Below are 19,357 nucleotides of genomic sequence, written 5' to 3' on the forward strand. Positions count from 1 at the left end.
TGATGGAAGAAATGACTCCCCCTTGAAGAATTCTTCTCACAAAGACAATTTTCTATGGCACAAGAAGGAAATAAGATAAGATTTCTACATGCATCCCACAGGCATCTGTTTGGCCACTGTCAGAACAGGATGATGAACTAGATGGGCCACTGTCAGGGACTTGGCAGATGAGGAGGAGTGGTGGGAACTGCCAGTGTAAGTGGCTTACAGAGAGGGAGAAGAGGAAAGGAGTATGAAACCAAGACCATGGTGATCTGAAACTGAACACACCCCAGAAGAAGAAAGGAGCTTGGAAATAATGGGTGATGAAGGAGTGAGATAGCAGGTGCTCCAGCCCTGAACAGAGACAGGGATCAGATGTATTAGAAACCGTACAGCAGGCAAGTGGCATGGTGTCTCTGGAGAGTATACTAGAGCCCCCTCCTTTTTTTTATTATTAAATATTTATTGGTATTTTCAAGAAACACACAACAAACAAAAACAAGAAACAAACAAAACAAAACAAAACACAAAAATACATAATATTCAAAACTAAACAAAAAATAGAAAAAACACATAAAGTTTCTGATACTTATTATCCTTAACCTTATTTCTCAGACCTCCTCACACCTCCCCTTCTTGTATTCCAATTTAAATTGTCAATTCAGCAAGTCCTTAACTTATTTCTTCACCTTAGCTTAAACATTTGTTCTAACATACTATTATTTTACTTTACTTCTTTTTTCCAATTCCTCAATTTATTTTTAACAGCCTTATTTTCAATTAATTTAAAAAGAAAAAACCAATTTTACCTTATTAAAATTACACATCAATACTTATACCTCATTAATTATTCTTAAACCTTTTTCCTAAAGTCGACCAAAATTTCCCTTCCACGATTTACCCAATTTCCTTACCACTAACAAAATAAAAAAAGCAAATTATCCTTATGTACCCTTTGGATTCCCAACCTCCACCCACCCTTTTCCCGGTTCCAGTCCCCAACCAATATCCATCAGTCTTTATGTTATTTATTTAGCCTGGAGATCTCACGTCCGAGGCCCTTATATCTCTCTCAGTTCCTTTCTGCCGGTCTCTTTGATAGTCCTTGATGTTAAGCCCCAAGTCTCGGAGGGGCTCCGGCCCAACAGAGTCCATGTTGCTTCCAGCCAGTCCTCCATACTTAAAAGCAAAGCCTATGGGGTGCTCCAACTCTTGTTTCAAATTTCTTTCAGATCCAGATGTCCCCAAAGCTCCAGCTTTCACCTTCAACAAATTTGTAATCCTCAGGTCTTCAGATCTCCTCCAAAGGGGATCTCTCCATTTTCCAGACTCCCATTCAGACCAGGCTTTCCGCATCCAATTTTTATTGTCCTTTTTTATCATCATGTCAGGCCTCATATTGTAACTCTCCTTTGATTCCTGCAAACCTCCAGCTCCTCCTTCATTTTCTTCAAAAACAACATATTGCTCCATCGTATCTACACTTTCAGTTTCATTTATTTGTTCAGTTGAATAGGCTTCCTGTTTCAAGTCCTTATCAGGCTCAAAACTGTTGTTTACTGTCCAGTGTAGTAGTGATACCTCTGTAGACAAAGCATTGTATTCATCGTGCAAGTTTCCCAAGAGAACAAGTGCTCTGTCCAATTCTGCTTGGATTTTACATACTCCAGCCATTTTTGTGATGTAGTGTCCTTATTACCCCTCTAGGGGGATTTTAGTTCCTTAATGTTCCTTTCAGCTCAAAACCAAAAGTCCAGTTATTTTGTATCAGCCCTCCTTATTTTCAACAAGTTATACCGAATAAACCAGCAAAAACAGCAGAAACAATGTTCTCTTTTTCCAGCTGACAACTAGCTGACTAACAGCTCACTTGACAGCTGTCAAAATCTTCAATGCAACAGGCTTTCTCATAGGACGTTCCCGGGTCTAGGGGGGGGTGTGAAATTTCAGCTCCCAAAATTCTTTTTATCCTCCAGTAAATCTTCTTATAATGTCAAAACCGTGAAGTCAGGATCTTTTATTGAAAAACAAGAAACAGATTCTCTCGACCTTAGCTGCCCAGTCCTTTGCTTTAAATTGTTTACAAAGAGGGGGGGGGTGGACTTCCTTTTTAGCCCCTTCCCGCTCGTTCCAAATCCAAAATTAAAATTTTTTTTAAAGTTCCAATCTCCGTATTACTCACGGGTTGATGTTTTAGAGTCCAATCGATCTTGGAAGAAGTTGGCGCTCTCTGTCAATGGCTTGCGGCTTCACTCCGTAGGCGAGGGAGTACTCTCAGCACCACGCCTCACCCTGCCTCCGTTCCGAAGCCTTTAAAAAGGCTCCGTCGCGGATTGGGGGGGCGCAAATGGTGCCCGCCGAGTCTCTGTGTTCACAGGCATCCGCGCCTGTGATTTTAAGGGTCTCCACTTCGCCGCAGCGGCCAGACCCAGACGCTACGGAGCCGATTCCCTCCGGAGCTCGGAGGGAATCCGCCATTAAACAATGGCGCCAACCCGGAAGTACCCTCCTTCCCCCAGGCGTGGCCTTTGGGTCTCAAAGCAGAAAGCTAAACAGATACAAAGGGATTTCCTTAGAAGCCACCGTAGATGGCAGGAGGAGTCTGAGGACTATGAGGTAGAAGGAAGGAGCATCATTCTGAGCAACGTTGGTTTCATTGGTTGAAATAATTTTTGGTACCTGGTTTATGGGCCCCCTGAAGTTCACACATGGAAGCCTAGGGGTCAATGGTCCCCAGATCAAGAACCCTGCTGTGGATCATTGTCCTGACAAAGAGATCATGATGCCAGAGGTAGGAGAATGTACACCATTTCTTCCAGCAACTCCTGAGCTTTGCACCCATGGAAGCGCCAGAAGTAGGGTGCTTTTTTCCAACTTTGTGGTCATACTAATCTCACCAATCCACCAATCCAACCAGAAGTGTTCTCTTCCAAGTCACAGTAACAGCTGGAAAGTGGTTCACATTTGGGTTCTGGTTTCAGGCACAGCCCAGGACACGTCCGGGGATGAGCAACCTGGTTCCCACCACTTGTTGGACATCAGCCCCAGCCAGCATAGCCAACTGTCAGGGATCACAGGAAATGTGGCCTAGGAACAATTAGCACAGGTTGCAGACCTTCTCTGATTAAGATTCAGAAACCAAGGCATAGGACTGTCTATGTTATAACATAGAAAGTATTAAGTATATGTTCCTTAGGATGTTTCAGAAGAAGAATCAGCTGCAGCACTCTTATTACCTGTATACGCCATTTACCTTAAAAAACCCCAAAGGCTCTTGAACAATTGGAACAATTGGAAATAATTGTTATCACCAACAGCAAGCTCAACAGATCCAGTTTATTAAAGCTAGTGCAACAGGACAACCTCACTAACCAGCAGAAGTGCTGGTTAGAAAAGACTGCCACAAGTCACATTAGAACAAAGCTTATATAGCAGTTTCAAACACAGCACACAAAGAGACATAAAACTTAAAAACATCCTTCTACATACAGCAAGAAAGGTTATAGGTCATAGTATGTAAAGATGCATGACTCCCCACTGGTATCAATTTCCTTGGGGTGCCCCAAGACATTTGGTCTCAACTATCCCACTTTAACCCCAGCTACCTTGGCAACCAAGCCTTCAGTAGGGGCCATCTTACTTCCGCGCTCCCAAAACATGTCAAGAAGCTTCATAGCTCAAAACACCATATAAACTTCTCCTTACGCAATGATTCAGAAAATCCCTTGTCATACCATAGGTAAGCACGCCACCCAAAACTATTCCCTTATCCTTCTAAATCAAACACTCTTGTATTCTTTAGTAATAGCCATTTCTTTAATCAACTAATACACGCTGTTTCATAGTATATTTTAGATCTGGCAGTGAGAATCCGCCTCTTTCTTTTACATCTATTAAAATTTTATATTTAATCCTTGACTTTTCCCTTGCCGGATAAATGTAACTATCTCTCTTTGCCATTGTTTAAAGCAGCTCACCGGAATTGTCTGAAATATTCATCTATAAAGGTAAAGGTACCCCTGCCCGTACGGGCCAGTCTTGCCAGACTCTAGGGTTGTGCGCCCATCTCACTCTATAGGCCGGGGGGCCAGCGCTGTCCGGAGACACTTCCGGGTCACGTGGCCAGCGTGACAAGGTGCATCTGGCGAGCCAGCGCAGCACACGGAACGCCGTTTACCTTCCCGCTAGTAAGCGGTCCCTATTTATCTATTTGCACCAGGGGGTGCTTTCGAACTGCTAGGTTGGCAGGCGCTGGGACCGAGCAACGGGAGCGCACCCCGCCGCGGGGATTCGAACCGCCGACCTTTCGATCGGCAAGTCCTAGGCGCTGAGGCTTTAACCCACAGCGCCACCCGCGTCCCTATACCACTGCTCAGAAAGGAGAGTCTCATCCTATTCCATCTTTCTTTGTCTTGCTTAATCTTACTCTACACAACCTCATAATTGTTCTGGATCAGATTCATTTATAATCCTTATAAAGTTCGTTTCTCATATAACTGTGTGATTCCTTTGTGTCTCACTGTTATTCCTCCAACTCGTCTTGTTGTTATACTTCTATTACCTCCACTTTTCCCCCCTCCCAGAAATCTTGTACTCTTTGCAGATCTGTACATCTATGACTTTCAACTTTGTAAGTGGAACTCAGTCCCTCTGGGTATTCCCATCTAAATGGCATCTTCTGTTTCTATAATGCCTCAACCAAAAATCTGTATTCCTTTCTTTTATTTGGGATTTCCTTAAGAATTATAATCCTTTGATCTTCTATGCTCAGATTGTTTTGAAAATGAGTTTGCAATTTTTTATCTCTCATTGCTCTTGAAGAAAATTGTACCAAAAAGTCCCCTGGGAGTTTCTTAGCTTTCAGATATGATGATTGACCAGTAATTATATAAGCTCTGTCTATTGAATTTTCCATTATCTCTGGTTGTAGTTGTGAAAAAGATGCCAATTCCTTTGCCAATCTTTTTTTAAAATCTTCCTCCCAAAGCTCCAGTATACCTCTAAATCTCAAATATATATATATATATATATATATATATATATATATATATATATATATATATATATATATATCTCCGAGACTGCAATCTTGTCCTCTAAGGTTTATTTCTCAGCTTGCAGAGCTGACACCTGACCTTGAACTTCTACTATACACTTCTTCTTCTTTTTTGGTATCTTGGCTCCCTTCAGAAAGTTTTTAAACTGACCCTTCCAATGGTGTTGTCCTTTTAGCCAAATCTTTAATGTCACTGGTACAATCCTTAATGTTCTTCAATAACTCAGCCAATGCTAAAGAATTTTGTTCTAAAGATAAATGAATTCACATCAAAATCTCACTGAAATCACCTTCAGCTGGCAGTGACGCTTGTCTGCCACGAGCCTTCACCATCTGTCATATCCCTTTTCCTCCAACAGTTGGTAGTATACCTTCAAAAATATCTTTATTGCTTTCCACACCTATCTTCTCTTGTCATGACCTTATTTTGCCACAAGATGGTATTTTCTTAAAGTGTATACCTGTTTACATTCCTGTTATTCAGACTGTGTTGCTCCTTCAGCCTCCAGTAAGTTGGGCAACTTTGTTCAAGTAATCCTTCCACCGAACAAAAGCTCAGCAAGAGATTCTCCATATTCAGTGGGAGATGCCCTATAATTTACAGCCAGGTATGAGCCAGTACCTTAATCATGCTCTGAAGCAACTTGGAGCTTGGAGTGATATGAAGCAACTCACATACAGTGGGAAAATCCTTACTCATGAGGCGCAAACTGGGACCATTACCTGTCCGAACCACCTCAAGAATGTGGCTGTTTTTGGCAGTGGCATGTTTAATCCAACAGACAATCGAGTCAGAAGAATTCCTAAGGAAACGGCACTTGAATCCCCAAGAATTCATGACTATTGTGAGTTGCTTGTTCAGATGCATTTGAAAACAACAGGCTATTGCTAGGACAAAATAATTTGTACATATTTCTTTTAAGTGATATTCCAAAGCATTTGCTTTTCACAGAAGCATTTCCAAGCCTGCCTGAGTTACTCCAAAGAGGGCTTGATAGATTGGAATGGATGGATTTAGCTGACTCCAAGGCCAAATGACATATTTTGTTTAATGATTAATACATAGTGTATTGATTGCACCTCCTCTGCTTTTGTTCATTACAGCCAGCAGGGGATAAAGGCAGAATCTGGAACTTTTTTCTCTTCTCCTCAGCACCATTGTAACTAAAATCCCCTGTAGCACATCTAGATTTAGAATAGAAGTCTCAGTCTGCCAAGCCTTTCTTTATTCTTGCAGAATGAAATCATTCAATATTGGGGATACCCCAGTGAAGAGCATGAGATTTTGACAGAGGATGGCTACTACTTGCAAGCAAACAGAATTCCTTATGGAATGCACAGTTCTGGGAAGACAGGTAATTCTGGAATGTAACTGGTTGGTGTTTTTTTTAAGGAAGTGTACTGAAAGGATTCAGCATAGCCTAGAAGTTCTTAAACTTAAAGTTCCTAATTGTTGCAGAAAATAAGTCACATCCAACTGCGTGTGTTTTAATGATTATTTGCCTATATTTTATACATCAGCACAGCAGCTTGTAACATTCTGAATGCTGTTAAAAATTTGTCGGGGATAATTTGAACTAAAATCTGAACTGAACATGAAACAGTTCATTTTGTAAGTGGACAAATGTGAACTGGAATTAGTTCCTTTTTGGTCATGTTCAACTTGATCTAGAATTAGTTCCTTTTCTAACAGCCCTTTGCAAGCTCTGGAATCTTTCTTGAACATCAAAGGAATGACTTGCCTACACAGGCATTACTGTGAGTTCTTGATCTGAGTTTCCTATTTTACTTGCTGCATTATTTTAATGAATTGTTTTGCTGGATATTTTAATGATGGATGCTTATATGTGTATTGGGTTTTTGCATATTGTAAACTACTTAGAGATCTATTAAGCAGTATATGTATTATTATATTAAGTGGCTAACAAAAACTCCTACTGAGAACAATATTATCTAATGCCCATTTTGTTTCTGTTCCCCTCCCACCAGGTCCCAGGCCAGTTGTTTTACTGGTACATGGTGTTTTGGGTGAAGGTAGGACCTGGATTATAAATCCTCCCAAGAATAGCCTGGGATTTGCTCTAGCAGATGCTGGCTATGATGTTTGGATAATAAATACTAGAGGGAACAGCTGGTCTAGAAGACACAAGACTCTGTCAATTGACCAAGAAGCATTTTGGAATTTCAGGTATAAAGCACAACTTGTAGCTTGGATAGTTGAGACAATTGTAATAATTACTGTCTCTGAATTATAACTGATACCAACATATCTTTTTTCCTTCTGTTGTGTCAGAAGTGCTTCAGTCCTGGAAAGACTTCAAAAAAATGGGAAATGGTGGATTATGGTTCCTTTTCTTGTTATTTTTAGAGCCTACATCAACATGACAAAATGCATGACTTTCTCTATATTCATGCAGGCTGAATTTGTGGAGCTCTGAGATATAGATAAGGATAATAGCTAGGACTGTGCATTCACTCTGGATGAATCCTAGATCCTGAATTGAATCAGGCCAATTTGGGATTTGCTGGGAATGTGTAGATGAAGCTCTAGATTGCCTGGGTCTGGGTTCACCTGGAGCAATACAAAGATGTCAATGGGGCAGCGGTGGGTGGACGACCATACGTTTAACTCACTTAACATTCTTTTAAAGGCACAAACCCTTTTAGGAATGGGAGATCACAGCCCAAATCATCCCAATTCACCTCATTATTTGGGGCAGAGTCCATACACACCTCTACTAATGCAACAATAGGCTAAGGGGAGAAAAACTTCACCTGCATTTTTTCCCTGTAATGTTCTATAGCTTCCATGAAATTGCGATATATGATATTCCAGCAACAATAAATTTTATCCTGCGGAAAACTAAGCAAGAAGGATTGTATTTTATCGGCTACTCTCAGGGTGGGACACTTGGTAAGTAATATGAAATGAATGGAATCCATTTACTGCCTGAGCCCTTAATTTTAAAACCTTCTTACAATCCAAAATTCGCATCACAGGTATAGTTCCAATCTAATAATTCAGATTGAAGGAACAACAAGCAGGGACAGAAATGCTGTTTTTGGTATTGGTTTTGAGGCGTCTGCAAACTGGTTGCAGATAAGCATATAGGAAGATAGAGAGCTGTAGTACCAAGTCAAACAGGTGGTTCCTGTAGCTCAACATTGTCAACACTGACTGGCATCAGCTTTCCTGGGTCTTTCCCAGCTCTACCTTGAGACACCTGGGTTGAACACATATGAATGCGCTCTTCCACTAGGATAAGACCATTCCCCAGTATGAGAGACCCAAAGACTGAGTGTGCATATTGACTCTGGTTTATCTGGAATAGCTGCTGAATTCTGGAATCCTTTCTCTTTGGCAGGTTTAATTGCCTTTTCACTCAGGCCACAGCTTGCTCAGAAAGTCAAGCTCTTCATGACTTTGGCTCCTATCTACACATTTGTGGGCACCAGTGGACCTGCAGTGCTAATTCTCAGTCTTCCTGATGGATTAATGAAAGTAGGTATTTCTCATAGGTTTTCGTAGTGTCTTCATAGGCGCCAAACCCATGGGCCACTGGGGTCCTCACTGCCACCCACTGCCTCTGAGACCACCTCTGCCCGCTGTGGTGGTTAGCCACCTCTGCGTGCTGCCTGCCTTGGCCTGCAGCAGTGGGATGGCATGAAGCAGTCCAACACAGTTGTAGCAGGCACTACGGGGCTCCTGGGAGGCCCAGACACTCTCTCAAAGGCCCCACAGGGCCTGCTGCAGTTGTGACTGGCTCCATTGTCCCACCCACTGCCTTTCCTCTGGAGTTCAGGCCTGGTCCAGTCGTGGGTGAAGTGCGGAGCCAACAGGATGTGGAGCATGGAGACTGTGGAAACGGCCATATTGGGTGGTTCCCAGAGGGGGCTGGGGTGATGCATGGAGACAGGGGGCAGAGGAATCATTAGTGTAGTGCGTGCCGAAGTTGGGCACTCCCGAGTGTGTTAATGCAGTCTTCTAGCATAATCAATTTAGTGATATGGGCAGTTCAACCCTCAAGCTTATACATTGGTGGGGGGAATCATGCTATACCTGGTTTAATTAAGAGGATTTAATTTCTAAATGCTTGGAAATTAATTCTAAAGAGAATCACCAAGATCTCTCTGTGTGTTTAATTTTACAGCTGATATGGGGGAAGAAAGAATTTGCCTTTTTAAGTAACAAATTGAAAAGACTGATGGCCAATTTTTGTAGCTATCCAGTAATGGACGAGATTTGCATCCAATTTATGTTCCTTGGCTCCGGACGCAATCCAAATAACTTAAACGTGGTATGTTGACTCTTTATTTTGCTAAACATATTGGCAAAATACCATACTCCAGTCCCCACAACAGCAATATATTTTATTCTAATATTTAAAGATAAATTAACCATGCTTTGGATTGCATATTGAGTAACTAACATGATGGAGTTCAATAGTACATGCTTCAAGTTATGCATGTATAGCATTGGAGACCTAAATGTGTAACTGAGTGACCATGTATGTACATGTTTGAGCCAGAATGGAGAAGAATCTTTGTGGAAGAGACCCTGGTATATTACAGAAGGGATAAACTATTTTTTTTTTATAAAGATATTTATTAAGTTTCCAATTTTATACAAACATAAAGAAAAAAAGCAAAAAGAAAAAAAAACACATACAGTTCTCAATACTTAATTTTCAATGACATATTTCCCTGACCTCCTCATACCTCCCCTTCTTGTATTCCAATTCAAATTATTTACTCAGCAAATCCTTATCTCAAATCATTACAGCTGGAAACCCCTTAATTTCAATCCAACATCATTCAACATTCTTTAATTTTACAATATTTTTGTAAATAGTCCTTAAATTTCTTCCAATCTTCTTCCGCCGACTCTTCTCCCTGGTCACGGATTCTGCTCGTCATTTCTGCCAATCCCATGCAGTCAATCATCTTCATCTGCCATTCTTCCAGAGTGGGTAAATCTTGCGTCTTCCAGTACTTTGCAATAAGTATTCTTGCTGCTGTTGTAGCATACATAAAGAAAGTTCTATCCTTTTTTGACACCAACTCGCCGACCATGCCCAAGAGAAAGGCCTCTGGTTTCTTCAAGAAGGTATATTTAAATACCTTTTTCAATTCATTATATATCATTTCCCAGAATGCCTTAATCTTAGGGCACGTCCACCAGAGGTGAAAGAATGTACCTTCCTTTTCTTTACATTTCCAACATTTGTTATCGGGCAAATGATAGATTTTTGCAAGCTTGACTGGGGTCATAATATTCTCTCTTAAGGCATTACATGCCGTAAACTTCATACCTGTGGTCCATAACTGTTCCCAGTCAGCAAACATAATATTATGTCCAACGTCTTGTGCCCATTTAATCATAACAGATTTAACCATCTCATCCTGATTATTCCATTTCAACAGCAAATTATACATTTTTGACAAAGTCTTGGTTTTGGGTTCTAACAGTTCTGTTTCCAATTTAGATTTTTCCACCTGGAAGCCAACTTTCTTATCCAAATTGTAAGCTTCCATTATCTGATAGTAATGAAGCCAGTCTCGCACTTTATCTTTTAATTTCTCAAAACTCTGTAATTTCAATCTGTCCCCTTCTTGCTCCAAAATTTCCCAATATTTTGGCCATTTGGCCTCCATGTTAAGTTTTTTCTGAGCCTTAGCCTCCATTGGTGACAACCACCTTGGGGTTTTATTTTCTAGTAAATCCTTGTATCTTATCCAAACGTTAAACAATGCTTTCCTGACAATATGGTTTTTAAATGCCTTATGTGCTTTAACCTTGTCGTACCACAAATATGCGTGCCACCCAAACACATTATTGAAACCTTCTAAATCCAAAATGTCTGTGTTCTCAAGAAGCAGCCACTCTTTCGGCCAGCAGAATGCTGCTGATTCATAGTAAAGTTTAAGGTCTGGCAGGGCAAATCCACCCCTTTCCTTTACATCAGTTAATATCTTAAATTTTATTCTAGGCTTCTTGCCCTGCCAGTCAAATTTAGAAATGTCTTTCTGCCACTTCTTGAAACAGTCCATTTTGTCCAAAATTTGCAATGTTTGAAACAAAAACAACATTCTAGGCAATACATTCATCTTTATAGCTGCAATTCGACCCAACAAGGAAAGCTTCAAATTTGACCAAATTTCTAAATCTTTTTTCACTTCAGCCCAACATTTTTCATAATTATCTTTAAACAAATTCCCATTTTTAGCTGTCATATTAATCCCCAGGTATTTCACTTTCTTAACCACAGTCAGTCCTGTTTCATTCTGAAACTTCTCTCTTTCAATCGGTGTTAAGTTTTTCTCAAGAACCTTAGTTTTTAACTTGTTCAATTTGAACCCTGCAACCTGACCAAATTCCTGAATTAATTCTAAAACTCTTTTAGTGCTAGATTCTGGCTCCTGTAGTGTCAAAACTAGGTCATCTGCAAATGCTCTCAATTTATACTGTTTAGCTCCGACCTGTATACCTTTAACCATCCGGTCCCTTCTGATCATATTCAGCAAGACCTCCAGGACCGATATAAAAAGCAAAGGGGAAATTGGGCATCCCTGTCGTGTCCCTTTTTCTATCTTAAATTGTTCCATAACCACATTATTTACAATTAATTTGGCCTTTTGTTCAGAATATATTGCACCTATACCATTCTCAAAGCCATGGCCTACCCCCATACCCTGTAAGTTCTTTTTCATAAAACTCCAAGAAATATTGTCAAAGGCTTTCTCCGCATCCACAAATATCAGAACTGCTTTAGTGTTTATATTCACTTCTAGCTTTTCCAAAATGTCAATTATATTCCTTAGGTTATCAGATAGATGTCTTCCTGGTAGAAAGCCCACTTGGTCCTTGTGAATCTCTTCCATCAATACTTTTTTCAGTCTCTTAGCCAAAATATCAGCAAAAATTTTGTAATCCACATTTAGTAGGGATATGGGACGGTAGTTCCTAAGTTGAGTCTTTTCAGTCTCTATTTTTGGTATTGGTGTAATATAGGTCTCTTTCCACGATTCTGGTGCCCTTTTCCCTTCCAAAATTTCATTGCAGACTTCCCCCAAAGGTTGTAATAACCACTCTTTCAAAGATCTGTAGTAACTGGAACTCAACCCATCTGGTCCTGGAGACTTGCCTAATTGCATATTTTGAATGGCACCTTCTATCTCCTGGTCAGATATTTTGCAATTCAACATTAGTTTACTTTCTTGTGAAATTTTTTGTAATCCATTTATCTTCAAAAATCGGTCAATGTTCATTTCATTCTGTGGCCCCTGTGCATATAATTGTTTGAAGTACTTCTGGAAGCAATTTCTAATCTCAATTGGATTATGTATGTCTTTTCCTTCTACTTCTAAGTTTGTAATGGTATTTAATTTTTGTCTTTTTTTCAAGTGCCAAGCCAATAGTTTCCCACATTTGTTCGCAGATTCAAATGTCTTTTGTCTCATTTGTTTAATTTTCCATCCTATTTCCTGATTCATCAATTCCATATATTGTACTTGATATAGCTTTATTTCTTTCAAGATCTCCTGCGACTTTGGCTTTACTCTCAGTTTTTTCTCTCCTTCTTTTATTTTTTCCAAAATTTTATCCTTTTTCTCGTTTCGGCTTCTCTTTTTTATTGCATTCTGTTCAATCAGGAACCCTCTCATCACAGCTTTACTTGCATCCCAAATTACTCTTTTTTCAACATTAGTAGTCATATTTATTTCAAAATAGTCTCTCAAAGTTTTTTGGGTCTTTTTATATACTTCTTCATCTCTAAATAAAGTGTCATTCATCCTCCATCTAAAGGAACCAAGTGTTATTTGCTTCATCTCCATCTTTACAGCGTTATGGTCTGAGCAAGTTTTAGGGCAGATTTCCACTTTCTTTATCTTTGGTGCCATTCCTCTAGTAATCTAGATTTGGTCAATTCAAGTCCATGTCATCTTAGCTTCAGAGAAGAAAGTTCCCTCTCTCCCCAGGGGGTTCTTAGTTCCAGAAGGGATAAACTATATGGCTTTTGTTGTTTTCTTTATGTGTTGATATCTCACGGGGTAGAAAACTGGTGGCCCTTCAGATGGTGTCAGATTCCAACTCCCATTCATCTCAGTTTGCCTGTCGAAGGGTCAGGGATGAGGGCAGTTAAGAGCCTAAGAAGAACCTGCTGGATCAGGTCAATGGCCCAGCTAGTCCAGTGCCCTGTTCTCACAGTAGCCAGTCAGGTGGCTAAACCCTCAAGCAGGACCTGAGCTCAAGAGCAACTTGCATTCAGAAGCTTTATTGCCTCTGTCCATGGAGGCAGAACATGGTTGCAAGTTGCTCTTGTAGTCTAGAGTCAGGGAATGGACTGAAGACGAGGACTGTGGGATGCATTCTATGGCAGACCAGCTTTTCTCTGATGGAGAGCTGGAGGCGGAAGAGTCACTCCCCTTGTCCACAGTGTGTTCAGAAGCAAAGAGAGAGACAGAAGCCGAACAGCTTAGGGAGGAGCTACCCAGTTATGAAATAATGACAAGGGAACCAGAAGGGAGGGGACAGCTAGTCAAGACGTCAATTGAGAGTGTGGGGGACCCCCCCATGGACTCGGAGGTCTGAACGTATCAGAGAGCAAAGAAGGCAGAGAGGGGGAGGAACTTCCCGTTGGTGCCTTGAATGCTGTGGAAGCTGGAAGGAGGATTCAGAATAGCCAACTGCCCTCCTTGCGGAGAGCTGTATATTTGTGCTTGCAACATGATGTTGTAATTAAAGGACTATAAACCTATCAACTGCTCATAAATTATTATCTGTGAAGTTCCCGAAGGGAGGGGAGGACTCTCCGTGCCTGACATCTAGCAGTGTTTGGAGCTGTACAAAGCAGCCACTTCCTATACATCAGAACACAGTGATCTTGTAGCTTTAATTGTAACAGATGAAAAATAGGACATTACAACTTAACTTGTTATTTATTTGTAATCTTTATAGCCCATCTTTTAATTTCAAGAAATTCACAAGATGGGTCTCAAGCAACAAAAAAATAATAATGTCTGAACTATGTGACCCATAGATTGCAGCAAAATAACAAGATTGTACAATGGTGATGGGATAAAATCAGACAGCAGCAGACAGGGTAAGGGTTGGCATGGCATTGGATCCCAGGATATTCCACAAGCCCCGTGTTGATAGAATGGATCTGCTGCGTTTGGACCGCCGCAAACCTGTTACATGAGAGTCAGCCAGTGTGGTTCAGATTCTTCCTGAGGTGCAAGCTAGGCAAGTAAGGTCTCACTGGGCGACCAGGGTGCAGATTCCTACTGGGCAGATACCCCAACACTAAGCTTGTGGGTGCCATGATCAATCATCACCTCAGGTCCCTTATCGCCCCCCCCTTATACTGTGTTGATTCTGCCCAGTGACATTCATGCCCTCATACAAACAACATTCTTCACCTAACAAAGGAAGGCCATAATTTCACAGAGGTAAAGCAAGTGGCAATCAGGTTGAGTTTTTTAAGATTATTTCCTTGCCCTCTCAACCAGTGACCCAAATTGCTTAGTGAATGCTCTAACCCCAGTGTGGGCGGGTGGGAAGCTTTCATGGCAATGACCGCTCCCCGCTTAAAAACGGGGGGCGCCCTTTGCGTGGACGCGTGCAGCCCCTGGATCTCGAGCGGCTCCAATAGCTTAGGCTTGGCCTTGCCTTCCCTCAGGTGGGGTACCTGGAGGTCTCCGCCTACCTCAGTCATTTGCCCAATCCCATCTGGGGGAAGCGTTGCCAAGGAGACCAGTCCAGGTAGGGGAGGGATTACCTGCCCACACAATAGAGGGAGGATCTTACCTGGGAATCCTCACTTGGCTCCAGAGCTTCTCCCACCCTACCCACCCTCAGTTAATGCCTTATTTTGCAGGTTAACTTTTCTTCACAGGTTCGCAGGTTAACTTTTCTTCACAGGTATGCGGGCGCTGCTACGTAAGGTCGCTGTTAAAGGGCCGGAAAGGAATTTCCCTGCATTGGCAGGTTTCGCCTTTCCCGTAGCAAAACGTCACAACTTTGGCAGTATCAGGCCTTGGGCGGAATCCTTTAGTCCATCTTCCTCTTTGCGGCGGCGATACCAGGGTTCCCCGTTAAAGGGGTTTCTGAAGGGAGGCTTTGGCCGTGCGCCGAAAGGTTGTCATTGCTCTCCCCTGCGGCGGCGGCGTAACGGGGGCGGCTGTCTCTGCTTGAACATATGTTCTCCAGAGCCGGCCCATCCCCCCCACACACACTGAAAAACCCTGATGCTCCCTAGATCCCCGGCTGGGGACTGGGGAGGGAGAACGCCCAATGCCTGAGCCAAGGTCTACCCACATTTGAAATTCAATAAAGTTGTGGCCAATTTAATCCCATAGCACGTTGTCTCGAGTCGTTATTCCGCATGACGGGGGGACCGCGGGGGATCTGGGGACTCCGCCTGTCCACGCAAATTGGCCTTGAGTATCATACGCAGCAGCCTTATATAGGCTTTCCACTCTTCTTTGCAAGGGCTCATGGGACAGTTTTTCCCCATGAGCCCACTACACAAACAAGATACTAGGCAAAGTTTTTCCGCAATCTGTGGGCCACAGCGCTGCTGGGCAAAGGTGTCCTGCACTTATTGATCATGGAATGATGCTTAAAATAGTATATATATATTTCTTAAAAATGCAAATCGATATGAAACTCACAACCACATCTTTCCTGAGATGCATGTTTTCCTATGCAATATCCATTTCAATTTCTCAAGGTATTTGGATATTGTATTGCTCTAATGCTTGTGATCTTTTTGCTAGTTCAATTCTTAGAAACATTTCCATACTTATTTCCCCCCACAGACCCGAATAGATGCGTATTTTGGAATTATTCCTGATTATGGTTCTGTAAAAAACATAATCCACTTGGCCCAGGTGAGCTTTAATGCATATTTTTCCTTATTTCAAAATTCAGAGCTCATTTGATGTACAAATGAATGCTTGTTGTGTGTGAATATATAAGGGTTTTCTTTTTTTAATTTACAGAAGGTGACAGGAAAGTTACAGTAAATGAAAAACAATATAGCAATAAATGGTATATGACAAGCTACCACTCACAGGAGCTTTTTTGCCCTGAGTTATTGCTGGTGTAGTTGCCTGGTTACATGTGATATATGATATATAAGTGTCTACAGATGTAGAAATTGGCAATAATAACATGCAAATGAAAGCAAAAGTAAATATCCTTAAATAGGGTCATGCACAAGAAGAAATAAAGAGAAACTTTTCAATTTTGTTGCCTAAAGAGTAGTTCTTAAACTTCAAACATCAAGTGATTTTTTATTCATTATATCTGAAGTGATAGTTAAGTTTTAATTTGCACATTGCAGTTTCTCATTAGCTTACACAGTTTGGCCATTACTAGGATAGCATACATTAAGGATTGATTTTTTAAATGATTGTACAAGGGTTCCAATATCATTTACTTATTAATTTGCAAAGTATGCAAAATATTGCTAAAAACAGATTGTATTTGAAAAAAACAGATCTATTAAAACTATCTATTTAAAGAAAAGTTTTCACAATTTTTGCAGGGATTAGGGACAGGGTTCTTTCTGTATGTCATAAAGATGCCTGCATTAAAAATTTGAAAATTCTGTACTTTCCCCTTTATTTTATAGGTTTCTAAATCAAGAGAACTGAAATATTTTGACTATGGCAGTAAGAACAAAGCTATATACAATACGGTAAAGAGTTAAAGAAAAGTAAAGTTTCAGGAGTAAACCAGGCACAAATTCGGAGACAGTTGGGTGGGGCCTTGTATGCCTCCTTCCAGCACCTTCTGCAGCCAAGCTGGTGCCAAATGCATTGCTCTACTTCCTTTGGACCACATCAGTGCAGCCGAGATGGTGGTCTTTTTGTCTGGGTAGCCCAGGTCACTTTGGTGCTGCTAGTGCAGTGATTGGACTTCACCCCTGGAAACGCACTCCATTCTCTCCCAAGACAGATGGATACCAACATTGTAAACCTAGATCCCATCCATCTCCTGGTAAACCCTTGATGCTTCCCACTTTTCCTTGTGCAGCCATGCGTGGACCACATGGCTGAGGTCCCAGATTCCACAGCCCAAATGATCACCTAAAGAGCACCAGATAGCACTGGCAGTCACAAACCAGCCTGACTCCAGCACCATGGCCAGCATGCAGTATTCCAACGAAGATTTTATAGTCGGGGTGACCACCCTGGCATTTATGTGGTTAGAGATTTTCTTTTCTTTTCTTTTACTTTGAAATCATATTATCCTTTTCTTACATCAGAATGTTGCTTATTCCCAAGGAGAAATGTTTAACCTCAGAGCAGCAGAAGCAAACGCAGTTTTATTCCTATAGTCATGGTGGTGCTATGTTTGAAATGCTTTAAATATATAAGGCTGCACATGTTCAGCATGTGTGTGTTTGTGTATGTATATATATATAGCTTCAAAACAGTTATCTTGTTTGTAGAAGCAGCTGTGAAGCCATGCAATGGCAGTAGGAAAGAAATATTCTGAGAACTTCAAAACTGAAGTCATATGGGCAGCTTTCTAAAGCCTGCTCACTGCTACCTGAAAGATGATTAAGTGCAGAGCCTAAATGTGCCAAGCTGAACTATTGCTCACTTTAGCAGACATGCCCATTAATCCTGATACAGATCCTCAGTGTCATTGTACATCCCACAATGTTGGTATATCCTATGTTCAATCCAGTCAAGCAGTTGTCCTACACATAAATCAAGAATGCACAGTAAACAATTAATACGTGACATTAATACAATGGAGGAGAAAATCTGATACTAATGCTCAAGGAAGCATTTTCCAGAAACATAGGTCACACATCCCAAAGTTTTGATGGTCCTGCATATGAACCATCAGACGGCTAAGAAAACAGGTAAAATCTAAGATTGGCAGATGAAGACCATTTTAATCATTCTGATATTTTCATCCACAGACCACTCCTCCATTCTATCAAATCGAAGACATGGTTGTGCCAACTGCTGTGTGGTATGGTGGACATGATATTGTAATAAACAGAAAGGACATCCAGCTGTTGCTTCCTCGAATCTCTAATTTAGTTTTCCATAAGCATATACCTGAATGGCAGCATGGCGATTTTTTATGGGGTCTGGATCCTCCAAAGAAACTATACCCTGATATATTCTATCTTATGCAGAAGTACAAATAAAATGTTATGAAAGTCACTAACTGCTTATATTCCCTGCGATTGTAGACATTGCATTGGGTCTGTATGACTTGTATTTATGGTCAATTTCTTAACTGCTTTTTGTTTCTATTACCTATTGCTCGTCATCTAATAAAATCTACCTTTTGGCATTGATACAATTGGTAGTGGAATTCATTGACTTTGCATTGCAAAAGTATACTTCTCTCTGCAAGGGCCTCATCTTTTAGCCACAGCATAGATGTTTCTTGTTGTTCCTTGTAGATCAGTGGTTCTTAACCTTTGAGCACAGTGCTCATAGGCCCTTTTTAGAATCTGATGAAAGCAGTGGAGCCCCTTTGCAGAATTCTTTTCACAAATACAATTTTCTAAGGCACAAGAAGGAAATAAAGGAAGGGAGAATAATTTTTGGTGCCTGGTTGATGGGGCCCCTAAAGTTCATGCATGGAAGCCTAGGGGACCATGGCCTAGGGGTCCATGGTCAAGAACCCCTGCTGTGAATCATTGTCCTGACAAGGAGATAATGAGGCTAGGGGTGGGAGATGGCACACAATTTCCTCCAGCAACTCTGAGATTACATCCAAAAACTTATTGTGTACCCTTGGAATCAGTTCATCAGGCACTGGAGATTTGAATTTATTTAAAGTAGCTATGTTATTGTCCATGGAGAGTCACAAAGAGTTGGACACAACTAAACAACTAAGCAACAACAAAGTAGCTAGCTGTTCCCTTACTACCTCTTTACCTATCTTGGGCTGTAGCTCCCTCTTTACATCATTTATTCCGCTATCACCAGGTGGCCATGCAGGAGTTCTGTGTGTAAGGGGATTGTACAAAAGGCGGGGGATGTAGGACCGGTTTGTGTAGGTGAAAATGGGTGCAGAATAGAAGACACAAGTGGCTTCAAAAACAAAACGTTGGGAAGGCCAGGTGTGAGCTTAGAAGTTGCACAGGGTGCTAAAAAGAAGCACTAGGAGGTTAATGTGAGGGGAGGTGGCTGGTGACTAGAGTGAGTAGGGCGAGCAGGGGGGCAGAGCCCCCTAGTTAGGCAAAATTGCATAGAAACATGTCAGGTCAAATTGACACTAAATCACTGAAGAATGTTCAGGAGCATTTTTTTAATGCAAACAAATGTGAAGAA

General features: G+C 41.2%; 1 protein-coding gene across 2 annotated transcripts; it reads left to right on the forward strand.

The window, feature by feature from the left end:
- Nucleotides 1–5,781: 5,781 nt before the first annotated feature.
- LOC128414001 (lipase member M-like) lies at nt 5,782–18,371 on the forward strand. Of its 2 annotated transcripts, XM_053388642.1 has the most exons (9): nt 5,782–5,883; nt 6,276–6,393; nt 7,028–7,226; nt 7,843–7,952; nt 8,404–8,540; nt 9,190–9,336; nt 15,863–15,934; nt 16,681–16,746; nt 17,986–18,371. In XM_053388642.1, the coding sequence occupies exons 1-9, from the start codon at nt 5,782–5,784 to the stop codon at nt 18,217–18,219; spliced, it is 1,185 nt and encodes a 394-aa protein (XP_053244617.1). In that variant the 3' UTR covers nt 18,220–18,371. The 2 variants fall into 2 exon arrangements, with proteins under 2 accessions (XP_053244617.1, XP_053244618.1); XM_053388643.1 differs by lacking the exon at nt 9,190–9,336.
- Nucleotides 18,372–19,357: the final 986 nt, after the last annotated feature.

The sequence above is a fragment of the Podarcis raffonei genome, chromosome 5, assembly GCF_027172205.1.
Source record: "Podarcis raffonei isolate rPodRaf1 chromosome 5, rPodRaf1.pri, whole genome shotgun sequence".
Lineage (NCBI taxonomy): Eukaryota > Metazoa > Chordata > Lepidosauria > Squamata > Lacertidae > Podarcis > Podarcis raffonei.